Raw genomic sequence first — 22618 nt, forward strand, 5'->3', positions numbered from 1 at the left:
TTTTATCATCTATATAATCTTGTATTTAATAATATACTTTTTTATTCATATTTATTATTATTTTCATTACAACATTGACTATTTTATATATTTTTTAAAATACGTAACTAGTCTCTTTGGTTCTTTTGAACCCGATTTACTGATCATTAAACTAGTAAACGTCACCAAATTGATAACTGTATGAAATAGGGTATAATATATTTTATACAAAATAGCCGAAACCGGAGGGTATAGTTCTGATATAAAAATATTAAAGTTCATTGACAATAAACGGAACCTATCTTACATCAAACATCACGATTGTAACGCTACGTAGTGGTTCTGGTTACCTAATTAGGCAGAGTGGCTTAGGACCGCCCACTGAGAACTTGTATATCTTTGAAGTTGTTTGCTGCAAGTTTTCTTGCGTCGTGTTTATAGTGTATCCGATGCCAAATACGCAAATACGAGAAGCGCATCGTTGAATGTATCATGAACTTGAAAACAACCATTCGAGTTTGCTATTACTATACATATTTTTTTACAAAAGATGCAAATGCTTTATTTATCGATGGTAACAGATGGCAACGAAGACATCGTAAAGTTTTTATAAATATAATTTAAGTTGTAAAGAGCATTATATCTAAATCCGCTATCTAAGACGTTAATAATAATGATGCAGGTATAGAAGAGACCCATGTGGTAGCACCTGACACGTTCCCTTGTAAGTCAGACACCAAGATAGAGCGTTCGTTTGCTCTTGCTTTGTAGAGATAACAGAAAAGCCTGTGTACCTGCATTTTTACAATTCATATTGCTGTATTGTCACTATTTATAATTATAAATAATATGTAGCTTATCAATTATAATTATCTATATCTACATTAACTTTATTTTATCAAAATGTATATAATTTGCTTGATAAAAAAAATCGCGCGGTAAAAAAGTGATACCTAATATAGAAATCGGTTTCGTGGACCGAGTGATCTTTAAATTCTAAATATTATTAATGTTCAGTTAAGAGTGTTTTTCAATATATTTAACTTAACTTCTAACTCTATCATTACCTACTAAATAACCCGACGAAGTGCATTTCTATTTTATGGCCCCTCATTTAGACGCGACAACACAAAACAAAAAATATTGTAAAACTGGCAACGTTTTGTAGAGAAGTAAACGTGGCAACGACGCACGCGCATATTATTGTAAGAGAGATAGAGAAACTAGTCGGGTAAGTTCGTGTAGTGGCGCCCCCCGCTCTGGTTGTAGCCGCCAGTGCCGTTGCCGAGTGCGTTGCGAGTGTACGTTCGTGCGTCGAAATCTCCTCGACATCTAACGCCAACTGTAAACACTGCCCAGAACAGACGCGTTACACTTCAGTTTAGGAACCGGTTGCTGTGATCAAAGAGGTTGACTACGATTTGTGACATCGATGTGTTCAGTGACCTTTTTAACTGTGTTTCATTTGAGTCGTTGAGTGTTAATGATTAGTGTCAGTGAAAACAATTTAACCATGCGATGACCTGTGATTTAAGTGGCATATTGGATTTTTTACTGAATCAAAATTAAATAAATAAATAAGGTGAGTGTCCGAATCCGAATTACCTATAAATATTTTAGGCGGTCCGGCACAGCACGATTTAACAAAAAGCTCAAATGTAGGGGAGAGAAGAGTGTACGTGTATATTGTTGTAACAGAACTCGTTTGACCATCAATTTCATCTTTTCATGGAATATATATCTATAACCAGCATAACCTATCTAAATTGCTTTTTTTATTTTTACATAAATTGAGATTATTAATCTAGAATAATATTGGAACGTAGCGATCTTTATCTTTAAGTTATTAATTGACTGAAATCGTTAAATCGTCAATGTCATTATATGGTGGCCTTTATAGAACGTTGAGATGGTTTTACAATTTACTAAGAATATGATGTACTAAATTGTGTCACCACCATATATATTAGTATAGAATATTTTTAACTTGTATTGTATAATTTACAAATCAACTAAGATAAAAAATAATATAATAAATAAGATAATAAATAAAACATCTAGTCCCAATCTAAAGTCTTAAATATGGTGCACCTACTTTGGAGCAATTGGTTGGCCCGCTCCCCGGACACAGACAAGTCGCGCTGCGGGGTGAATTGTACACCATAGTCAAACGACTACGCTTTTGTTAAGCATTCACGTGATCAATATGACAATTCATTATTATTTTTCGTTAAACTCAGCTATTATAATGAACTAATAAATAATGCATTTTAAATATATACTTATACCTATACATTCTCTGGCACAAAAGTTTTATGTAAACTTCGCTCGAAGATTTTTTCGAAGAATAAGATATTAAATTTATAAAAACTTTTTTTATAGTCGTAAAAAAGCACTTGAAACGTAACCTCTTCTTCTGGTAGTAAGAACTAACAAGTTCAAGATAAATTCAAAATTGGTTACCACAATCCTAGCATATCTAGTCGTAACTAGTTGCGGGTAAACAGTAAGAGACCGGGCAATGTGCCATTTAATGCCACTGGAACCCAAATTTCGTTCCATTCAATATTGTAAAAAAGAAACATAACTATCAAAATAATCAATATATTTCCAAAAATAGAATACGAATTTCTTGCTAGTTTTATTACTACCACAAGTTTGAAACCCCACTTTATTTTCTGTGATCTCCCCAGCTAGCTCTCACTTAATTCGGTAACATTATTATAATCTAGGCTTAGTTATAAATATATTTTAGCACAGTATTATAGGGTACTTATAATTCAAAACAATAATACAAAGTAAACAAAATTAAAATATTTATACTAACATTTTATATATATCTATTTTGATTTACGTTAAGTAAATACTTACGTGCATTGATATATTTAGTACTTTTTATTTTTATCAATTTGTAAATTGATATAAATACGTTTATATCAATCATATTTGAATGATTCACTTAAGAGATTCCTTCCGCTAAATATATTTATAAATAGAAGTAACAATTACCGCGGTTACTAAATTAAGTACGTAATGAATGAACACATTATCAACATCCTGGGTAATTGCGCATACATCATATCGAGTCAAGATAATGAAAAGTTGCCATAAAGATATCAAACTACTAAGATGTTACACGAATTATACCGTTTTTTTTTAATATCTATCTATTACTGCTACGACCATATATATCTGGATTTATAATATATATAAATATTATAAATTGAACAGTTTTATCAACGTTGGTATATAACAATTCTAAGTTTACTTGTATGGACTCCAAAAGAAATTATTAAATGAAAACCAATCCATTGTCTCGAATAAAATGTATAATACATGTTTGTTGAGAATGCCAAATCTAGTCACGTTGAATATGGTCTGAAAAATTTAAATCAAAACAAAATATCCAACGCAATTTTCAAACTCTATTATAAATTGAAAATTTACACCGATGTATATCACAATCATTATTGTCTGTGATGATATAATATTGAAATATACACGCAGTATTCTGACATTGATATAATAGTATTTCTGTAATATTATATATTATTGAAAATAAAATCGTTTTAGAGCAAACACATTAAATCATAATAAACATTAAATCATAATAATCAAACATTAAAACACCTAACTCTCGCTATTCATACAATGACTAACAACTATCATTCATGTTATTTGCTTATTGATTCATAATAATTAATGTAATTTGTGATAACGACTTGGTAATTAGTAAAAATATAGTTTTTTAACGACCACGTTAAACTTGACACCTTTTATACTGATATTTGTCTATCTTTTTGTTGTATAGAATACTTTGTGTAAATTAAAAAAAAAACTACAATATTGTTTAAAAAAATTTAATCATGCAAATATTCCAAATAATTATATTTCAGCCCGTACAGACCAATATGGTTTTTTTTTATCCGTAACCGTTGATAATACCTTTTCCATATATAGTTTTCATATTGGTACTTATATGGAGCGACATTTTTCCGACACAAACAGTACAATAATCAAAATGTTGTACCTTTGTTTGTATAAATTATCGTCGTAACCACATTTTTATATATCAGTGTGATTAATACATGATAATGTTGGTATACGTACAGATAAAGAATGACTCGAAAATTTAATTTATCAAAGATCACGTATTTTATTTTTCTAAGTCGTCTGAATTATTTTACTTAGACTTGACTAGATTAAATTTTAATTACGAAAACGGATCAAATGATTAATTATCTTGCGTCATATCGTTTTAATGAATTTATAAGTTGGAAAGAAAATAAACAAACAGCTATTTTAAAACTGATTTATTTTGAAACATCACGGTATTTTTTAACATAAAATCGTTAGTGTAACATTGGGCAGATATACATAAAATATGTTAAATTAATTGCATTTATTCAGTATATATATATAGAAGCGTAATACTTACATATTGATAGATACATTGAAACTACCAAAACCGAGTCGGAAAAAAATATGTGTCGAACCTGCCAAATAAATTCAGCGTGTTTGTCTACAATCGAACAAGTTACAGAGGAATCTAGTTTAAGACTGATTTTATGATTTACTAGTTGTCAAACGCGGTTTCTCTCGCGTTTTAGGTCTTAGTCGTCAAATGTTAGGCATTAAAAATCAGCCTTCTTATTTTTCATCAAATTCTTTTCAGTGGGTTGGCCGTAAAAGAGCACATACAATCAAAGTTACTTTCGTATTTACAATGTGAGTATAGATTATTAAAAAAAAAAAAATAACAGAAAACCTTTAATACATGAGTATAACATGAATTATATATTATAAGTAAAGATACTTAAGTTACTCATCCCATAATAATCCCATCCAAAACTCTACGGTTGATTAGTAGAGATTGTCCTTTGGATGAACTCCGAAATTGTATGATATTCATTTAAAAGAACATTTTGTCTATTTGTGTATTTTGTATTTAAAAAAAATGTACCAAATATATAACTAAGTATATGCACTGAGCAAGTTTAATCGAGCTGATCATACGGTTGATTGAAAATTAAACTGCATTTTTCCTGAACAAAAGTGAAAGGTGTTCAACTGAATTCAATTCCGCATTCTTAAAATACAGTACGTATAATGTTTTATAACGGGTATTTATGATAAATAAAGACAAAAATGTCAACTTTTGCTATACTTAGATATTTAAGAATTTTGCATTGTATAAGGTATAGGTCTAAAGTTGTTGGTTTTAATCTTTAATGAACGTGTATTGCACTTTACAAGTATCAATCGTAAAGTAAAAAAAGCAATATTACCAAAGTAGGACAAAGTTAGCCGAGTTAAACCAGAGTACATGAACTCTCAACCACAGATTGCAAGTTCATTGGGCGTTTTTCATGTGCTAATTTCTATTTATAATACATCTCGATGATACTGTGACTAACGATAAAGGAAAACCTTGAGAGGAAACCTACATTTGAGTCGGATGAATGTCTGCTATAATTATATTTACCCACCAGCCCACTTTGGAACAGACAGGCGGAATGAGCAAAATTTCTGCAAAAAAGAGGAGTTTTGGCCAAGCAGTGGATATTTACAGACTTATAATTAATTTTTTAACTTACCCTTTAATGGTAGTTCCTTTTCTCCACAGAAAAAAAAAAAAACATTTTGAAAAATGATGATGTATAAAATCCACCGTTTATTGATATTTATCTTGACATTATACGACGATACAACAAATACATAACAATACATACACGCATTAAGCACGATTGATGATCTCCATTAAATCCTTTTTCGAGTCTCAACACGTATGTAGTTATCCGCTATCCAGTGCACGTTCGTTTATATGCCATACATTTCACGCGTGACATCGCCAGAAGCTGCAATAAATTATGCGCTGATACGAAAAAATACGATAAACTGTCTCAATATATTAGTCATATTCTTATGTAAATTGTTGGAAAAAGGTACACGAGAACCGCAGCTTCCCGCATAGCGTGGGATCGTTCGGATGCAGCACCACAACCACCGCTTCGGGCTCAAATGTCAACCACATCTATATAATTATAAGCCTACCTTGGTCACGCTACACGCATGTGAGCGTAATCCGGTCGAGAAGCCATCGATATGAAAATAATTTAAACCTGTATAAGTGTATACATTTTTAATGGAGTTTAATCCTTTTCGGTTAGCGCAAATAAAATGAGACTTAAAGAACGGTTAATATATATGTTAATTCTATGGTTTAGCTAAAGCCAACAAACAAACAAAGTAAAGTCGGATTGCGTTAAATAAAAACTCCTTCGTAGATATTCTGTGAAAAGTAAAAATTAAAATATAACCCTTTTCCTTAAATTTTTATTACTCCAATAGAAGGACAATATGAATGTAGTTTTATTTTACCCATTTTTGTCATAAATAAAAACTTTACTTTGAATTTTATTCCTTTCCAACTTGTACACTTTTAATTAATAAATTTTAATGAGCATAGTTCTTATTTTTGTATCTTATTTCTTAGTTTATTAACCAACGATGTCATGTAAATGTGACACTGCTGATAACCGCTCATTTGGTTGATAAAGTTATTGTGTCGGTAGATGAGGTACCGATAAATTTCAGATTTATAAGCGTAATATCGTAATATTACGCAGACCACAGAATCAACGAAGCACGCCTGACACCAAATACTATAAAATCGCGATAGAATAACGATTTATCCTGAGCTATATAGTAAATCTAAGAGTCTGATAAAGTAGAATAGAAAATATTGCATTATCCACGCCCCCGATTCATCCTTTTGTGTAACATCTGCGCTGCGCCTGTGTTGAACAGACGCCTTCTGTTACATTAAAACTGCCAACCCTTTTTGATATTACAGCAAATTCAATTGCATATGATCGTTTCATTGCATATAATTGTATTATAACAAAGATAAGCTTAAAGATTGCCATTTTCTCGTATAATCGTCACACAATGCTTTAAAACTCAAATATTAATAATAATTTAACTGTAGAAATTAAATGAGCAACATAAATCCATACAAATGTTAATGACTTACTAAGATAAAGATACATTTTTATTAACATTGTATAATTAAGGAGTAAATAAAAGTATGTCTGGTTAAGTTAAGTTCTCACGATCACAATTCTAGTTATCGTAAAAAACGAGAATGTGAATCCAGTCTGCACGGATGCATGCATGGCTCATTCTCGTTACACCGAACGGGTGGAATTATCGCCAGGCGAGCAGATTCATGTCGCATGCTTTGAATACGAAATTATCTCTTGTCTATGTTGAAAATTGGCGCCCAAAATTAGAAGAGGTTAAAAATATTGGTAGAAGATATTTTGACGTTGATTTTCACGAATTCGTCCATTTTTCATGTTCATTACATGCAACACTTCTTAAGATAGTGGACATGGATAACTTGTTATCTTTGAATTACGATTAGCTCGGAAACAAGGCAATCGTAATGAAAACAAGTTGATAATTCATTATGCCCTTTACATTATTTCTTTTGTTTTGCATATAATTTTACAATTGATAACGTTTATATTCAATACTATATATTATATTACTGATGTTGAAGTCATATAGTATAAATATATTTGATATAATTTCATTGTTGTTTTTAATTATATATACTTTATTTTATATCAAAAACAATGCTCTAACAACTTTTGTACGTGTATATATTTTTATATTAACTTAATATTATTCTTTTCAGAAACGGATGTGAAAATGGCGCGCTTCGGAATGGTTTTTAGGTTTTAAGCAATATGGCCGTCGCTCGCGCGGTCCTGGTGTTGCTAGCGTCCACTGCACAAGCGTGGATGCCCGATGCTAATGCTCGAATCCATGTAAAGTATGGTAAGTAACATTATAAATAAAAAAATATTTATAGTATTTACGTGTAAATAATCATGTAACTCAAAAGTAACTGTAAAAATTTTGTAAAGGTTACGAGTTACTCAGGTAAACTTGAGAATTTACCTGAGTAACTCGTAACATTTTGATAAGGAAAAATGTACCTAAGTTATTTCAAAGCTATGTAATTCCACCAAAAAAAATCTACCACAATATATTTGTTATGTGAGAACTTTAAAATGAATAGTTATGAAATCGAAGACTCTCATTGTTGTTTAAGCGTATACACCATTCTTCAAGTGCATTGTTCCTTTGATCGACTGCAATTACTGCTGCAATATTTAAAAGCTATAAAATAAATTGATGATAAAACTTTCTATTTGCTCATTAAATAAATAATGACAAGATAATTGGTACATTATAATATATCGTAATTGTTTCACAATTTTCTATGTAAATTTAATTTACTTCTCTAAAACAGTGAAAAGTAGCCTAAAAATTTGATACATTTAATTATAATATATAATGATATAAATTGTAAAAAAATATGATTATTCAATTAATATTATATATATTTTAGTGTTCCATTAGTTACAAATTGGCTTATTACAGGCGATGACCTTACGGAACAGTTCGTGGGCAACACAACGGGACCAAACCACTTCCGTATTTTAGACAAAGATGACTTCTCAATTTTAGTCGGCGGCAGGTTAGTTTTAACTTACTTGGTAATAAAATTGTAACAATCTTTATCTCGATCATTGTTTATAATTTTTAAGTTATTATAGGTTCATAATAATAACGAAAAACAAAAATGGCAGAAAGCCCTTTCCTTATTTTTTATGTAATTTAAAATGAAAGTATCCATTTTAATCCCAAACAAAAAGAATATAAGAAACTGTTTTACACAAAAAATAATAATATTGGTAGTGTTTCGTGAACTGCGCTGAATAATTTACATTGCCAAACACATAACTGGAACGAGAAATTGATTATTAATTAACGATTAATGATTGAATAAATATTTCATCATGTAAATATTTTATTTTATTTATATACGAAATGCTACATATTAGTTTTCTTTTTAAGGAGTACTGTCTTCAACCTCAGCCTTTACGATTTATCAGAAAATGTAGAACAGGTGAGTTATTTATACCATTACTTATTCGTCTTGTATATCCATATTGTTTAAGTTGTCTTCTGTTGTTTTGGCTGTCTCTCATATGTGACATAAGCTGAATATTTCGCGCCCAACTAACGTAACTTAACAAGGAAAAAAAGTTGTAGGTACATACCGTCACATGTCAAACCAACACTCTTTTACAAAAGTAACCAAGAAAGGTTTTAATTAGCTAACAAAATACAGACTATAAATTAAGTCCGTGATTAAAACCAATTGACGTAGTGTTTGTTATTTAAATGATTAATGTTTAAACGTAACGAATATGTTTTTTCTTTACAATACCGAATGTATTTGAAATGTTTTTTTTTTTAATACAACAACACAAAAATATAACCCAGACATGCTATTATTATTAAGCAAGTAGAAATCACCTTATCTTATTTGTTATCAATTTTAAAACATGTACGATACGAGAACTACTAAGCGGTAGCCCAGTTTATTTATGCTATGTAATATTTTTTGCAAAAAATCTTACCTACTTTATAAAGTTAATAGGACTAAATTTGTATTATATTTAATGTGTTTTGTAATAAATATGACTATAATATATCAATTATAGTTTTGCAATATTTTTGCATACAATAAACCCAAATTTAATAGAAAAAATTCACTTGATAGAACTTGATTTTATGTAAATACTTACTCCAGTTTCAATCGTTGCTTGCTTGCTATATTTATAAATATAGTTGTCAATTCTTAGTGTCAATTTATTTCAATAGAGCATTTTTCGTTGTTCAATTCTAAAAACAGAATTTATATTAAATTATTTAAAATAAATGCTTATTGCTGCTTATATGAATCGATAGCACATTCATCATAAAATCAGTATGTTTTAATAGCCTTCTATGAAAACATAATCAGCCTGAGCATAATGTTTATAATATCCGTATCGTAATAAAATTATATAATATAACAAAGAGTATATGCGTTAGTGCATTCTTTTGCGTGCGAGGTATAGTCTCTTGTGAATATATTTCGTCGTAAGCCTCTACGAATGAATATTTTTATTAAATGTAAACATATACTTACAATTTGTTATTATATATTTATGTTATTTTTACTTATTTGTATATTAAACGGTTTTAGACCGGCGATATCACCGTCATGCAATGCGAATAATTTGACAGAATTGTTCTAGTCACGTTATAAACTTGTGATGGATGTGCACGCGATCAAGTTTACTTATTTTCTTGACGTCATCGTTCCGTGGACGAATTTTTAACGCTACAACATAAAAATCTTACTTTTATGCAAAAGTAAAACTTATGTTAATCTCAACTAAATCTAATAGTTAGAAAATATATCTAAGAAATATTATACACAATTTAATAATATATAAAAATATAAAACAAGAATAGATACAAAATCCTATATTTAGCGATACATAAACGATACCTATTATTTGATAGGTTTCAGCCGTACCGCAAAAACAATTTTATTAAAACATACGGTTTTTATATACCAATCATTAGACAATTATTTAAGTATTTCTACACATGTATTAATTGATATTTATGTCTTATCAGCGTTTAGAATGGCAATCTACGGATGCACATAGAGAACTATGCCAGTTGAAAGGCAAATCTGCAGATGACTGTCAGAATTACCTCCGCGTGGCGTCGAGGACACACGGCCGGCTAATGGTATGCGGCACCAACGCATTTAAACCCATGTGCCGACGATACAACCGACACATGCCAAATCATCACCTCGAAGAATTTGATGGGACCGGCAGATGTCCATACAATCCACAACATAATTCTACGGCTATATTCACTGGTATGTATTTCTACTAACTATTATTTCTATTAGTAATTTATTTTATATACATTTTCATTTTCATTTAAATCGAAATTCATATCACCATAAAACAAAATCATTTTATGTATAATTACTCTTTTCTGTATAATATGTAATTAAACGTCACAGTGTGTTTATTAAAAGTCCTGAGTCAAGTAAATCAAATATAAATTGTATTCGAATTTGAATCTGTTTTTTGCTAAATACGCAATCAATCGAAAAACAGTACTGTATCAATTACAAGTTATAATAGTGACAAAATACGACCCAGAACTCGCGCCTCGAACACGCTGAGGGGTTGTGCTAAGCACGATGCACGAAGTCAGCGATATTAATCGATTTTATTACTATTACAGTTACCTTCAATATCTATTCAGCGTTAAGTTTAAATGTGCAGTTATGCTTCGATGACAGTTATGCGGACTGTTTTTGTGGTGCTAAATTACGTATAAGTTATAGTTGTAGCTTCAAAATGATTAATCTATTTATTATTGTTATTTGAAATCGATTTTACAAATGATCAAAAAAATTTAACTATAGTAAAATAAGGTTAAGTAGTTTACTCCGTAAATCCAATTATTCACGAATACGCTTGTTAAAATTATAAAACGGTAAATTACCAACCAAAAAATGTAAAAAAAAAATGAAAATTACGTACCAAATATTTGTATAATAATTGATAATATTTTTTTTTAGATGGTCACCTCTATACGGCAACGGCAGCTGACTTTTCTGGCTCGGAGCCTTTAATATACAGAGAACCTGTTAGAACTGAACACTCTGACTTACGATTATTGAACGATCCATCATTCGTTGGAGCAGTTGCGTCTACAAGTCATGTGTACTTCTTCTATCGTGAAACTGCTGTAGAGTATATGAATTGTGGAAAAGTCAGTTACTTTACTATTTCTAATTATTTAATGGTAAATGTCTATAAAAAAAGTGTCTTAACATATTCTTTATTTTTAGGCTGTGTACTCAAGAGTTGCCAGAGTTTGTTTAAATGATAAAGGCGGCCCGCACCCTTTTAACGATAGATGGACGTCATTCCTCAAAGCACGTTTGAACTGCTCAATACCCGGAGAATACCCATTTTATTTCGATGAAATTCGTAAGTATTACAGTAGATTACGTATGAAAATATTGAACGGCTAATTTGAAACCAATTCGTAATTATGTAAATTTATTTTTGCAGAGGCAACAACTGAAATAATAAATGGGGTTTACGGCAGTGGTAACAGTCGAAATGATATTGTATACGCAGTTTTTACCACTCCACAAAATGCTATAGGTGGGTCGGCCGTGTGTGCTTTTGCTATGAGAGATATTTTAGATGCATTCGAAGGTCCATTTAAAGGACAAAAAAATATGAACTCAAACTGGTTGGCGATGCCTAAAGAAAAAGTGCCACAACCGCAACCAGGGTCATGCGTTGAGGACAGTCGGACACTCTCCGATTCAGCTATTAATTTCATAAAAACGCATCCACTTATGAATAAAGCTGTCACGTCATTTCTGGCACGACCTATCCTTCTTAGAGTAAGTTTACAGTACAGATTTTCAGCGATTGCGATACACCCTCAAGTGCAATCGATGAATGGAAACAAATACGATGTTATGTATGTTGGTACTGATGACGGACGAGTCATCAAGGCTGTAAATGTAGCCTCTAATGAAGGCGTTTTCGATGCCAGTATGGATGAGTATAGCAAAAATCCTGTAAGAACAGCTATAATATCCGAAGTCCAAGTCCTTCCGGTGGGTGTGCCTGTGAAACAAATGCATGTCGCTCTAACTACCGAGAAATTAATCGTTGCATCCGGTGACATGATAAAAGCTGTAACATTATCACATTGTTCCAACATCCAATCATGCAGGTATAGTATACTTATAACATACATTTTCTTTATTATTTAATAGTATTTCTCAAATGATTTTATTTATAGTAAGTTATCATTGTCTAAATTACAGATCTTTATTTCATTATATGGTATTAAAAATATTAAACAATCACATTGACATTGCAGGGAATGCGTATCTCTCCAGGATCCACATTGCGCGTGGGATTCGAAACAACAACAATGCTCCTGGGTTGGTAACAGACAATTTCCCAATCCTGAGAGATTTTTACAAAATATAGAAAATGGAAAGACTGAAATTTGCAACAAACTGCCCGCCCTTATGCCGGGTGATCGTCATACAAATAGAAATCTAGCTACGAAAAAACCAACGCAAACAGAAGCGAACAAACCGACTAATGATTTCCAAAATGAAATCTTAATAGAGGTCGTCGAAACGAATGTTTTAACTGAAGATAAAAGTTCGAGCAACAATAAGCACGAAACAGGTTAGTAAACTAGACTGACTAATACCGACTCGGGTTAAATGTGTTATTTTTTGTATAATTAATACCTTGAAAGAGATTATAATTTAAAAAAAAATCTTAAAGATAAATTTCAAGCAGATTGAAACATACTATTTATGTTTAAATCTGCCTGATATTTCTCTAATAAAAAGGTTCTATTTTCTAATATCAATGTTCTTCTATCGCGTGTGTTTTTTATTCAAAAGCGGTGCGATGTAGTATTTATTATCGTTGAAAAAATTCTTGAAAAAGATTTATTCACATTATTTAGTTACCTTATTTTGTTATAGTATATTGAAATGTCTGTCTTTGTCAAAAGTTGTCAACATTGACAAAGCCTCATAGGGACATAAATATGGTACATAGGTACATAAAGTACAAAAATAGGAACGTTTAAAATTTAAGACAACTTATGTATAGCGTATTCTAATGGAAGTAGGAAAAAACAAAAACAAACCTTAAATTGACGTTTTTCATGCGATTTGCTAATAATTCAGTTATATTGTGCACTACTAAGAGTTTATGATCAATATATCTTTACATAAAATACAACGTTATTTCACTTAACTACTTGTTTCCCCTTTAATTTTACATCCAAAATTCCGATAACAGTTTTGTCGACGATCAAGACGCTATTTTTTCGCAAATCCATCGTGAATATCGTAGATTAATCAAGCTCTCGACCAATGATATCGCGTCAATTTGCTGTCAAATGTTTTTTACTTGGCTTTTTTCCTGGTATGGTATGAATAGATTATACTTCAAGTACTAATAATCTTCAAAGAATCTATAACGATAAATATCATCATCATCAAAATATCGCTTTGAGACGTGAATCTCTGTACGGGATATGAAATCTTATTTCCAAGGCGGTACAATTGTGAGAAATATAAGACAAGAATTTAACTTATAAAATAAATAATAATTCTTACTCTATCTTCAGATCACCTAACAGTGGAAGCAGCTGACGGAAATATCTACAGCGCCCAGGCTCTATTGACAGCGGTAGTGGCTTCGTGTTTGATTACGCTCATGGTGGGCTTTGTTATTGGTTATTTATTTTCCCGGCGATTTCGACACCCTTTTTTCACGGATACTTCGCCGTTCAATGAACAACACAATCACTTAAACAGGTAATTATCTAACTTTCTAAATCTTTTATCATAACAGTGCAGCCATTGCTTTTCTAAGATAAATATATTACTGTACTGCTGTACTGTTCATTTCTTCCTAGACATTGAAAAATATTATAAGGTATTTAAGCAAAATACAAAACCTGTGAACATACAACAACAACAAAATACAAACCAGAAATGCAAACAGAGCTATAGTTTAAAAGTGTGTATGTTTGGAAAAATGATAGATCACTGATTAATTTAAATTACACAATTCAACATAAAAACTGTTTTAAATAAAAATAAATTAACTATTTTCTTTTGTTTTTTTATAGGCTCAGCCCTTTGGAGACGCCACTGAACGTTAACTCGGGCTACATGCCACCAAGGTCAAAGAACGTTAATATGGTAGCCAATGTATGCCCGCTGGCAAAGCAAGATAACCTGCATTTAGAATTAGGCAAGGAACGTACACTTGACCTACGAAACTCTACCGAGTCTCTGGACAAAGACTTAAAATGTGGTACCTTACAGAAAGTGAAAAAGACTTACATTTGAAACCTAACTCAACAAACTGTATACGGTAGCATTTCTAAGTGACATTGACAGTTGTGCGTCTTGAGTGCCAAGTCAACCGAGTCAGTCGGCTAGGACAGTGTGTTCGGTATATTTGTGTGAGAACTTTTGATTTTTGTAAATATTGCGTTGCATCTGTGTACAGTTTACATTTATCAGATAAGACTTCTGATTTTACCGCACATTGCATTTAAATGTTACGATACTAAAAAGTGTTTAACTTTTTCTTTTATTATGACTTAAATATCCTTTGTACATCCATACCATATGATGTAATATGTATTGTTGAAATACCCTGTAGTTTTAATGTTATGGAGATTATCGTAACTAATGACATGCTAATACATTTTAATAGGAATTGTCCAAAATGTATACATAATATTATAATTAATTTTTAAATAATTATTTTACTACAGTCGGTGACATTCTACACTAACCATAGTTAAAGAAGGTTAAAAAACGATAACTTCTTTTTTTATCGAAAATTGTAAATTCGCAAAATTACTTAAGTATATAAATTTAAAGTTACTTTGGACATTTTCTATTCAAATGTTCTACATAGATTTAATACTAAAGACAATCGCCGCTGGGGATTATCTACTTTCCGCTGTTGATTATGATGACCAAAGGAAACTTATAAATATTGATTGTCAGTTCAGTATTAAATCTATAAGTAATACATTCCAGACTTTAGATGTTTAGTAATATTCGCAGAGCAGCTCTTTGTTGTAAATATAAATGTGTATATAAAGCTATTATAGCGATTGGGCTTAAGTACCTCGACATAGAGATCGCAAAAAAAATATTAAATTGAAAAATCTCTAGGTAAATACGTAGACAAATTCGAACATTTAATCAATACAAATATTGTTGCGAGCAGTTTAAGAAACGGCCATTAACTGTTTTTGAAAGTCATTAAAATGAATATATAAAATTTGTTAAAGTAATATAAATTTATGACTATATTAAATTGCTGTGCTAACTGCATAGTGCCTTGTAGGTTGCCAATCTAGTGCCTAATGTAATCTAGGATTCATCAGGAAGAGAATATATAGTTACTTGTTCTACTGTTCTCTGTTTAAAGCTTATAAGCTTTGACAAAACCGTATTTATTACATAACAAAATTAGTTTTTAAATAGTTTTATATGGCTTATTCTGCTGACCTTAGTAATATTTATTCATAAGCAACGGTCTAAGTTTTACACCATCCTATTCTATGCGTTTCTATGTCGGTTATTATTTTAACTAATTTTAATGACTAAACTTTTTGTCCTAAAACATGACTTTGAATGTTAGGCTGAAGAAACCACCAGAGATCTAAAAATTAAAAAATATTCCCACCGTGAAACAATCAAAGTTGTTAGATAAGCGGAAACGATTTTTCCGTCTTCTTGCTATGTAAACTTTAGAAAGAGTTCTATTATTATAGTTATAGATGAGGCGAAATAAACTCTTTAAAATCATAGGAAATTTTTATTTTTAAAACTTTTATATTTTATAGATAAGTAATAAAACAGATAAAACATGTCAATACTTAACTTTTTGCAAGAAATTGTTACTGGAACACGACCTACGTATTTTGTACATACATTCAGATTAAACTCATTGTACTGTATACAACAGAATATGTATTATTTATATTCTTTGTAATAAATAAATTTAAATATTGTCTGATTTTATCAATTTTCCTTGGTATTTTTGTAGTCAAATATAAGTTTTACGAAAATTAAAAGACTTTTAATATATACGTACAGACAATAAATACGAATGAACCCAGAACTTTTGAAATATTATCAACAGAGTTTTACATTTTTTGGTCTGTATGAGATTTAGCGAGACGCCTTGGGAGCCCATCTGTGAGAAATTCACAGGCATTACTTTACTTCATTGTATCACAGGCAGAACAGGATGCTTATTGCTTACCACCAACAATAAACTTTGTCTATGGGTCTTCTGCTTATCTACCTTCAGCCCTCCCGTTCGCCCATGTGCATTACCGTCAGGTAAATGGTATGAGTAAGAATGATATGTAACCGATTCTACGGGTAATACGTCCCAACCATGCGATTGGATGAATATCGTCTGCATGTTATTGGCTGACTCCAAATCTAGAATGTAGCAACACAAAGCATCGATTAATGCTACAATGGTAAAGTGGTATTTTAAAATATAAGATTTTTTTTCGATAAAGTCAAGTCGAGTCGAAGCGAAGTCGATGGTTTTTTTTATCATCCTAACTTTGCCACTAGCCCCGAGTGCCCATAGTATATCTGTGTTGCAGAACTATCGATAGTACTATCGATGGTTTTGGACTATCGATACTCAATGAATGAATTAAGAGAAAAAGATAATGACGAAGTCAAAGTTCTCGATAATGTTTCTCGAATCGAGGCCCTGATTTGTCATTGATTATTGTATTTTTAAACGCATCTTTGGACATCGGCAGTCGTATGCAATTATGTGAATTCTACAAAAAACACACAATATTTTAAGCTTGAGGGTATAGTTTAATGTTTTTTCAAAATTGCTAAATGTATTAATTCTTATACTCTTTACTAGCGCAAATTTAATAAAACTTTTTAAAGTATAATGTATAAAATAACCTGGTTACCTGGCCCACTAAATAACTTATCTTGAAAGAGTAATATATGTTTCGATGTTTCCAATCAAGTCTTAAAATATGTTGACTAAATCATACGAGATACATAGGTCATATTACCATATAGGTGCAATCTAATTACAGGTTTTAAAGGGAACTGTTGAAAAGTCTGCGACAGGTATCTTTTATTAAATAAATCGGAGTAACTATTTTTAGTAATACTATTAAAACGTACCCAGGTTATTTATAGGAGGAATGCTCGACACGTTTCAAGAAGACGGTAGCCAGCATGAATTCAATATCTCCGGTTCATAGGACATTATAAACCGTTCATTATTTGCCTAATCATATAAATACAATGTTTACAAAAAAATGACGATAACTGTAATTCAATTGTTTGCCAAACAATACTAATATTTTTTCTATTAATTTTAAGTGCTTTATGTTCATAACAATTTCCGTTTACAGTTAGCAATTTGAATAACTACTTTATATGATCCCTAATAATATTATAAATACTAAAGTAACTCTGTTACCTCTTCACGATTAAACCTCTGAACTGATTGAGATGATATTTAACAGAAGATAGGTTTTATTACGGAAATCATCCCTTAAGGGTAGGAAAGTGTGCATGAGGAAAAAAACATTTATTATGTAAGGAAATATTGTTTGTGTATTTTTGAACAAAAAGTTAATTAGATGATTTAATCTTTAAAGGACTTTTCCATAAGAAGTGTCGTAAAATGCGGGTGAAGGTTTGTGTGCTATAAAGTTTTATACATTTAGCGCGGGTAAACCCAGTAATAAACGAATGCATGTGAAAAAGGAATCAGAAGGAATAGCACAGTTCAATTGTAGACCACTTGTATCGATTTAACAGAATGCAGTATATAAGCAATATTTCAAGGTATATAATTATTTTAAATACCATTTGTTAAAAGCATCGTTTTTTAATTATATGAAGTTGTTTAAGATAACTATTAGACAAAATATGTACACTAACATTATAAATGCGGAAGTAAGATCTGCTATGTTTTCACGGCTAAACCATTATATGAATATAATAAATTTTTTTATGTTGTATGTTGTTACACAAGGTTCAACTTCAAGGACTTCTGTTTTGTCTAAAACTTACGTACAAAATCAAAACTTGTATTTTACATACTACTATAGTTATTTCTTTCCTCCATTACATTATATTTTTATAATTAAAACATTTCATATAAAAATGAAATTTTATTTAAAAACTAATATTGCAAATTTTGAATATAATTTATGTAATTACATAAAAATTGTCGCTTTTCAAGTGCAGTGGTCACAACATTGGTGTCAATTGTAATCCCTTCATCATTTGATACAGCTTCTTCTTTTACAGGACTACCTTCATGAAGAAGAATAAAATTATGCAAAACACAAGCTGCATATATTAATGTGGTGATAGATTCCGGTTTGCTTATATCTATATGGTTTAATTTCATAAATTTACCCCGTAAAATTTCAAAAGCTTGATTAATATATGAATGGGCTTTCCAATGTATTTCATTAAATTTCATTTCTTCACTCGTTAAGAGTTCATCGCTTGTAAATGGTGTTAATAAATTTCTTCTTAACTTATAATCTGAATCACCAAGGATATGATTATCCAAATCTAAAAAGTTCTTAAGCTCAAGTGCTAATTGACTTTCTTTAAAAACTTTTCCTTTTCTTGTATTACCAATTTCTCCTACATGAATATCAGTGAACATAAGTGTTTCATCACAAACTGCTTGGAGAAGAATAAATTCTGGTTTATCTTTCATTTTCCTTTTTGAACCAACTTTAAGTCTACATGCATCAATAAAACCCACACAGTTGGGAAATCCATATCGGCTATTAACTTTTACTCTAGTCACATGCTGTTCCTCCAAAGATGGCCAATTAATGAATTGATATCTCTGTTCTGATAATAAATTAGCAATTTCATGGAATATATAACTGATAGAAGATTTGTGCAGACCAAACTTTTCTCCAGCTTCTTTAAATGAGTAGTTGCTGGTGAGAAGCCATAGAAATACATGAACCTTTTTATCAAATGGAACAATTGAACTACTGGGCTTTACATATTCTTTCAGAAACATAATTAAAGCCTGAAAAGAAATACAAAATAAGAAATCATTGTACTTACCAGCTTGTACTGCTTGAAAGTTATACAACTATATAAATTTATGTTACACAAAAAAATCTTTTCACTTAAAAATATACAATTTATCTTATAGTTAAATCTACTACAATAAATCTACAAAAAAGCAATGGGATTTTTTTCAATGGTAGCGTTTACAATGAATATAAAATAGTGTAGGCTATCTAAAGATCCAATTGGAACGGAAAAAAAAAAACATTTTATATTTTAAATCAACTTACTTGAACAGTAGCTTTCCTCATTTTAAAGTTTTCAATATATTCGTCATCTGAAAATTTTTTTACAATTTTCTCATAAAAATGTCTACCTTCGCGCAAACTATTGACAAATCTTCCTGATGCTAATGGTGAAATTTGATTATATTCTTTAAGAAGAATATCGTTAACACAAGTAACATTTTCAAAATTTTCATTAACAACATTAGCCGTGGCAACTATAAGCCTGTTCATTGTTGAAACATTATCATCCAAAAATAATTCAGTTACAAATTCAGTTGCGAAGTTACTCAACATATTTTGTTTTTTAGTAAGATACTTATTATTTTCTTTTAAAAACATTAAAATAGTGTAAATTTAAAAATACACAAGTTATTTGACACACTTGACACGAGTTGTCACACTTGAACCTCTGTCATCTATCAGACAGACAGACAGAATTTGACAGAAAAGTTGTATTTCTTAAGGGTATGAAGGCATGTGTCGAGGAATCACAACCTTTGTTTTACCGTACGACGAAAGATTTGCACCACTGAACAAAAATGTAAAAGTAAATAGGTAGTCCTTGACATATTGTATTTGCCAAATAATTAATGAAACTTAAAGAAATATTTGTTTTCGAAAGTTTTTTTATTTAAGTGAACATCTTTAATTTGTGTTTATTAAAAATTACAAAAAAAAGCAAATTTAAATTTAAGGTAATACTGATCAATAGTGCATTTTTTGCAATTTATAAATTATGTGAAACACTTAATAGGAAGAGTATTGCTCTTTTTATTTTGGCAAAATTTTTGCTTGAATACAATGATAGTTTGTAGTAATTAAAACATAAATAATAGAAAAAAAAAATTGTCTTTGTATATTGACATAAGTATATCTTATAATTTTTAAATGGTAATAAACCATTTAAAAATGACAGGATATACTATCTGATGGCATGTCTTATGAATATAAAATAAAACTAGATTTGAAAGTTTGTTTATTAAGAAGTTCAAAATGTTGAATTCCATTACTAACTTCATTCTTCATTTAAAAAAAAAAAAGATATAAACTTATAAGTTTAAAATTTGTAATTTACTTATTAACCATATCAAATATTAGTAAATCTAATAATTGTAACTCATATTTAATTGTACGAAGCGTATTAGAAAATATCCTCAGCATTATGTTATTCCAGTCAAAATGTTTTAAGATATTAAAGAACACAATATATTTTGGTGGTTGTAAGCAAATATGTATAATAAATTAGTATATAATATTATTGCTTAATCTTTCTTCCATATTAAAGTCATGTTGTTTGCAGGCATTTCAATGGTATCTATTAAGGATAAATTATTTTCATCACCTAGTTTTATTAGATCATTTATGTCTCTTATACCCCATAAAGGATTTCTTTCCCGTAGAGATGCATCGAAAGAAATATTACTTTGAGGTGTTATAACACCATCCTTACTGTAGGGTCCATAAGTGATCATAAGAGCTTCTGGCTTTAAGTAATGCCCAGCATTTTCAAATAACCCAATAGTACATTCATAAGGACTTATATGAATCATATTAGCATTATACATGTAGTCAATTGAGTTTTCTTCAAAGCCATAGTGTGATAATTTGTTTTGAATATCAATCATTATTGGTTGAAGAATATTTTTCGTCGGGCAGTTTGTAGCATAGAATGATAAACTACCAAAAACATTCTTATCTACATCTGATGGTTGAAATTTTACTCCTGGAAAATGAGGTGCAAAATGTGATACATGCTGACCAGTTCCAGAAGCTATTTCCACAAATAAAGGACTCTCATCTTCGATTTGGTCTATATCACATATAATGAATCTTTTTAGAACTTGAAGAATTGGATCTTTATTCCTTGAAGCAGCGGGACTAATTAGCTTTTCTCCGTTGTATCTGTACAAATGAAAACATTGGTTGGTATTGACATCGGAAGAAAATGAATAATAAATACATTGCGATAAACTCACCCCCCACTTCCATGATTAACGTTGACGTTACAGGCGATATCATTAGTTTTCGACATAGGTCTATTGATTATCTTTTGTATTTTTATAAATAACTTTATATTAAAGCTTTTTTTAAGCATGTACAAAAACGTATCCTTGTAAAGTGCAAAAGACAGTAAAGCACCAGTAAAGCAGATTATTAATGTTTCTGCTTGATTTATTTCATGGTAAGTTTTCTACTTCAGGCAAGCTACCTCTAATATTAAATATAGTGTGATTATATCACTCAGTCAAGTCAAAAATACTTAAAAATTGATGTAGGTACAACGTAAAATTATTTTCAATTCAATCTAATGACACTTCTGTCAATGTCAAATGTCAATATGCCGGTCCGTCGGGATTTTACTTTTTAACTTACAAGTTGCATTTGATTATATAATCATATTTATAAAAAATACAAATAAAAAATTAAAAAGTTGCCATATTCAATAATTTGAGTATCCACGTAAATTTAAAATAACTAATAAATTCTATATGTTATTCTCTTTTTTTTACTTATAATTAATAATTATATTCCTTAATTTGCTGTTCCGGCATTGAAAAAGCAGGGCCAACGACTTGACATGCTTATAGCATTTCATTGCACTGCACATGATATTTTATGAATTAATTTTTTATTGAGCTAATCCAATGACGCAAACGAAATTAATAAAATTCAAGTATGTATTAAAATGATGACAAAATTGCAACCTTAGTACGTACCTATATAAAACTTATCTAGAGCCAATTGTACTAATAAAGAG

The 22618-nt window shown here is 30.3% G+C and overlaps 3 protein-coding genes across 4 annotated transcripts in view; 1 reads left to right on the forward strand and 2 right to left on the reverse strand.

The window, feature by feature from the left end:
• LOC125068020 (semaphorin-1A) overlaps window positions 1-16533 on the forward strand; it is a 94858-nt gene extending 78325 nt beyond the window's left edge. The window contains exons 1-11 of one of the 2 annotated variants that reach the window (XM_047676975.1): window positions 1234-1561; window positions 7685-7827; window positions 8437-8533; window positions 8914-8965; window positions 10534-10786; window positions 11504-11697; window positions 11777-11918; window positions 12003-12684; window positions 12835-13154; window positions 14116-14305; window positions 14623-16533. In XM_047676975.1, coding sequence (XP_047532931.1) covers window positions 7737-7827; window positions 8437-8533; window positions 8914-8965; window positions 10534-10786; window positions 11504-11697; window positions 11777-11918; window positions 12003-12684; window positions 12835-13154; window positions 14116-14305; window positions 14623-14845 — 2244 coding nt within the window. In that variant the 5' untranslated portion in view covers window positions 1234-1561; window positions 7685-7736 and the 3' untranslated portion in view covers window positions 14846-16533. Of the gene's footprint in view, window positions 1-1233; window positions 1562-7684; window positions 7828-8436; window positions 8534-8913; window positions 8966-10533; window positions 10787-11503; window positions 11698-11776; window positions 11919-12002; window positions 12685-12834; window positions 13155-14115; window positions 14306-14622 lie in introns of those variants that run through there. The other variant, XM_047676983.1, reaches the window with a different exon arrangement.
• A 2157-nt stretch (window positions 16534-18690) lies between these two features.
• LOC125064969 (protein ANTAGONIST OF LIKE HETEROCHROMATIN PROTEIN 1-like) lies at window positions 18691-20249 on the reverse strand. The gene is made up of 2 exons (XM_047672335.1): window positions 19864-20249; window positions 18691-19589 (listed from the first exon to the last, which is right to left on the reverse strand). Exons 1-2 carry the CDS (start codon window positions 20197-20199, stop codon window positions 18711-18713), a joined length of 1215 nt encoding a protein of 404 aa, XP_047528291.1. The 5' UTR covers window positions 20200-20249; the 3' UTR covers window positions 18691-18710.
• A 711-nt stretch (window positions 20250-20960) lies between these two features.
• Window positions 20961-22164, reverse strand: LOC125064894 (methyltransferase-like 26). Its single transcript, XM_047672204.1, has 2 exons — window positions 21837-22164; window positions 20961-21762 (listed from the first exon to the last, which is right to left on the reverse strand). The coding sequence occupies exons 1-2, from the start codon at window positions 21953-21955 to the stop codon at window positions 21123-21125; spliced, it is 759 nt and encodes a 252-aa protein (XP_047528160.1). The 5' UTR covers window positions 21956-22164; the 3' UTR covers window positions 20961-21122.
• Window positions 22165-22618: the final 454 nt, after the last annotated feature.

This window comes from Vanessa atalanta, chromosome 1 (assembly GCF_905147765.1).
Source record: "Vanessa atalanta chromosome 1, ilVanAtal1.2, whole genome shotgun sequence".
In the NCBI taxonomy this organism is placed as follows: Eukaryota; Metazoa; Arthropoda; class Insecta; order Lepidoptera; family Nymphalidae; genus Vanessa; species Vanessa atalanta.

Bases quoted from the DNA above. Each gene is read 5' to 3' on its own strand.
- LOC125064969 (XM_047672335.1), bottom strand. From the start codon at position 20,199: ATGTTTTTAAAAGAAAATAATAAGTATCTTACTAAAAAACAAAATATG. The intron at 19,590-19,863 runs GTAAGTTGATTT...ATTTCTTTTCAG, and splicing joins TGAGGAAAGCTACTGTTCAA to GCTTTAATTATGTTTCTGAA.
- LOC125064894 (XM_047672204.1), bottom strand. From the start codon at position 21,955: ATGCTTAAAAAAAGCTTTAATATAAAGTTATTTATAAAAATACAAAAG. The intron at 21,763-21,836 runs GTGAGTTTATCG...TCATTTGTACAG, and splicing joins GTTAATCATGGAAGTGGGGG to ATACAACGGAGAAAAGCTAA.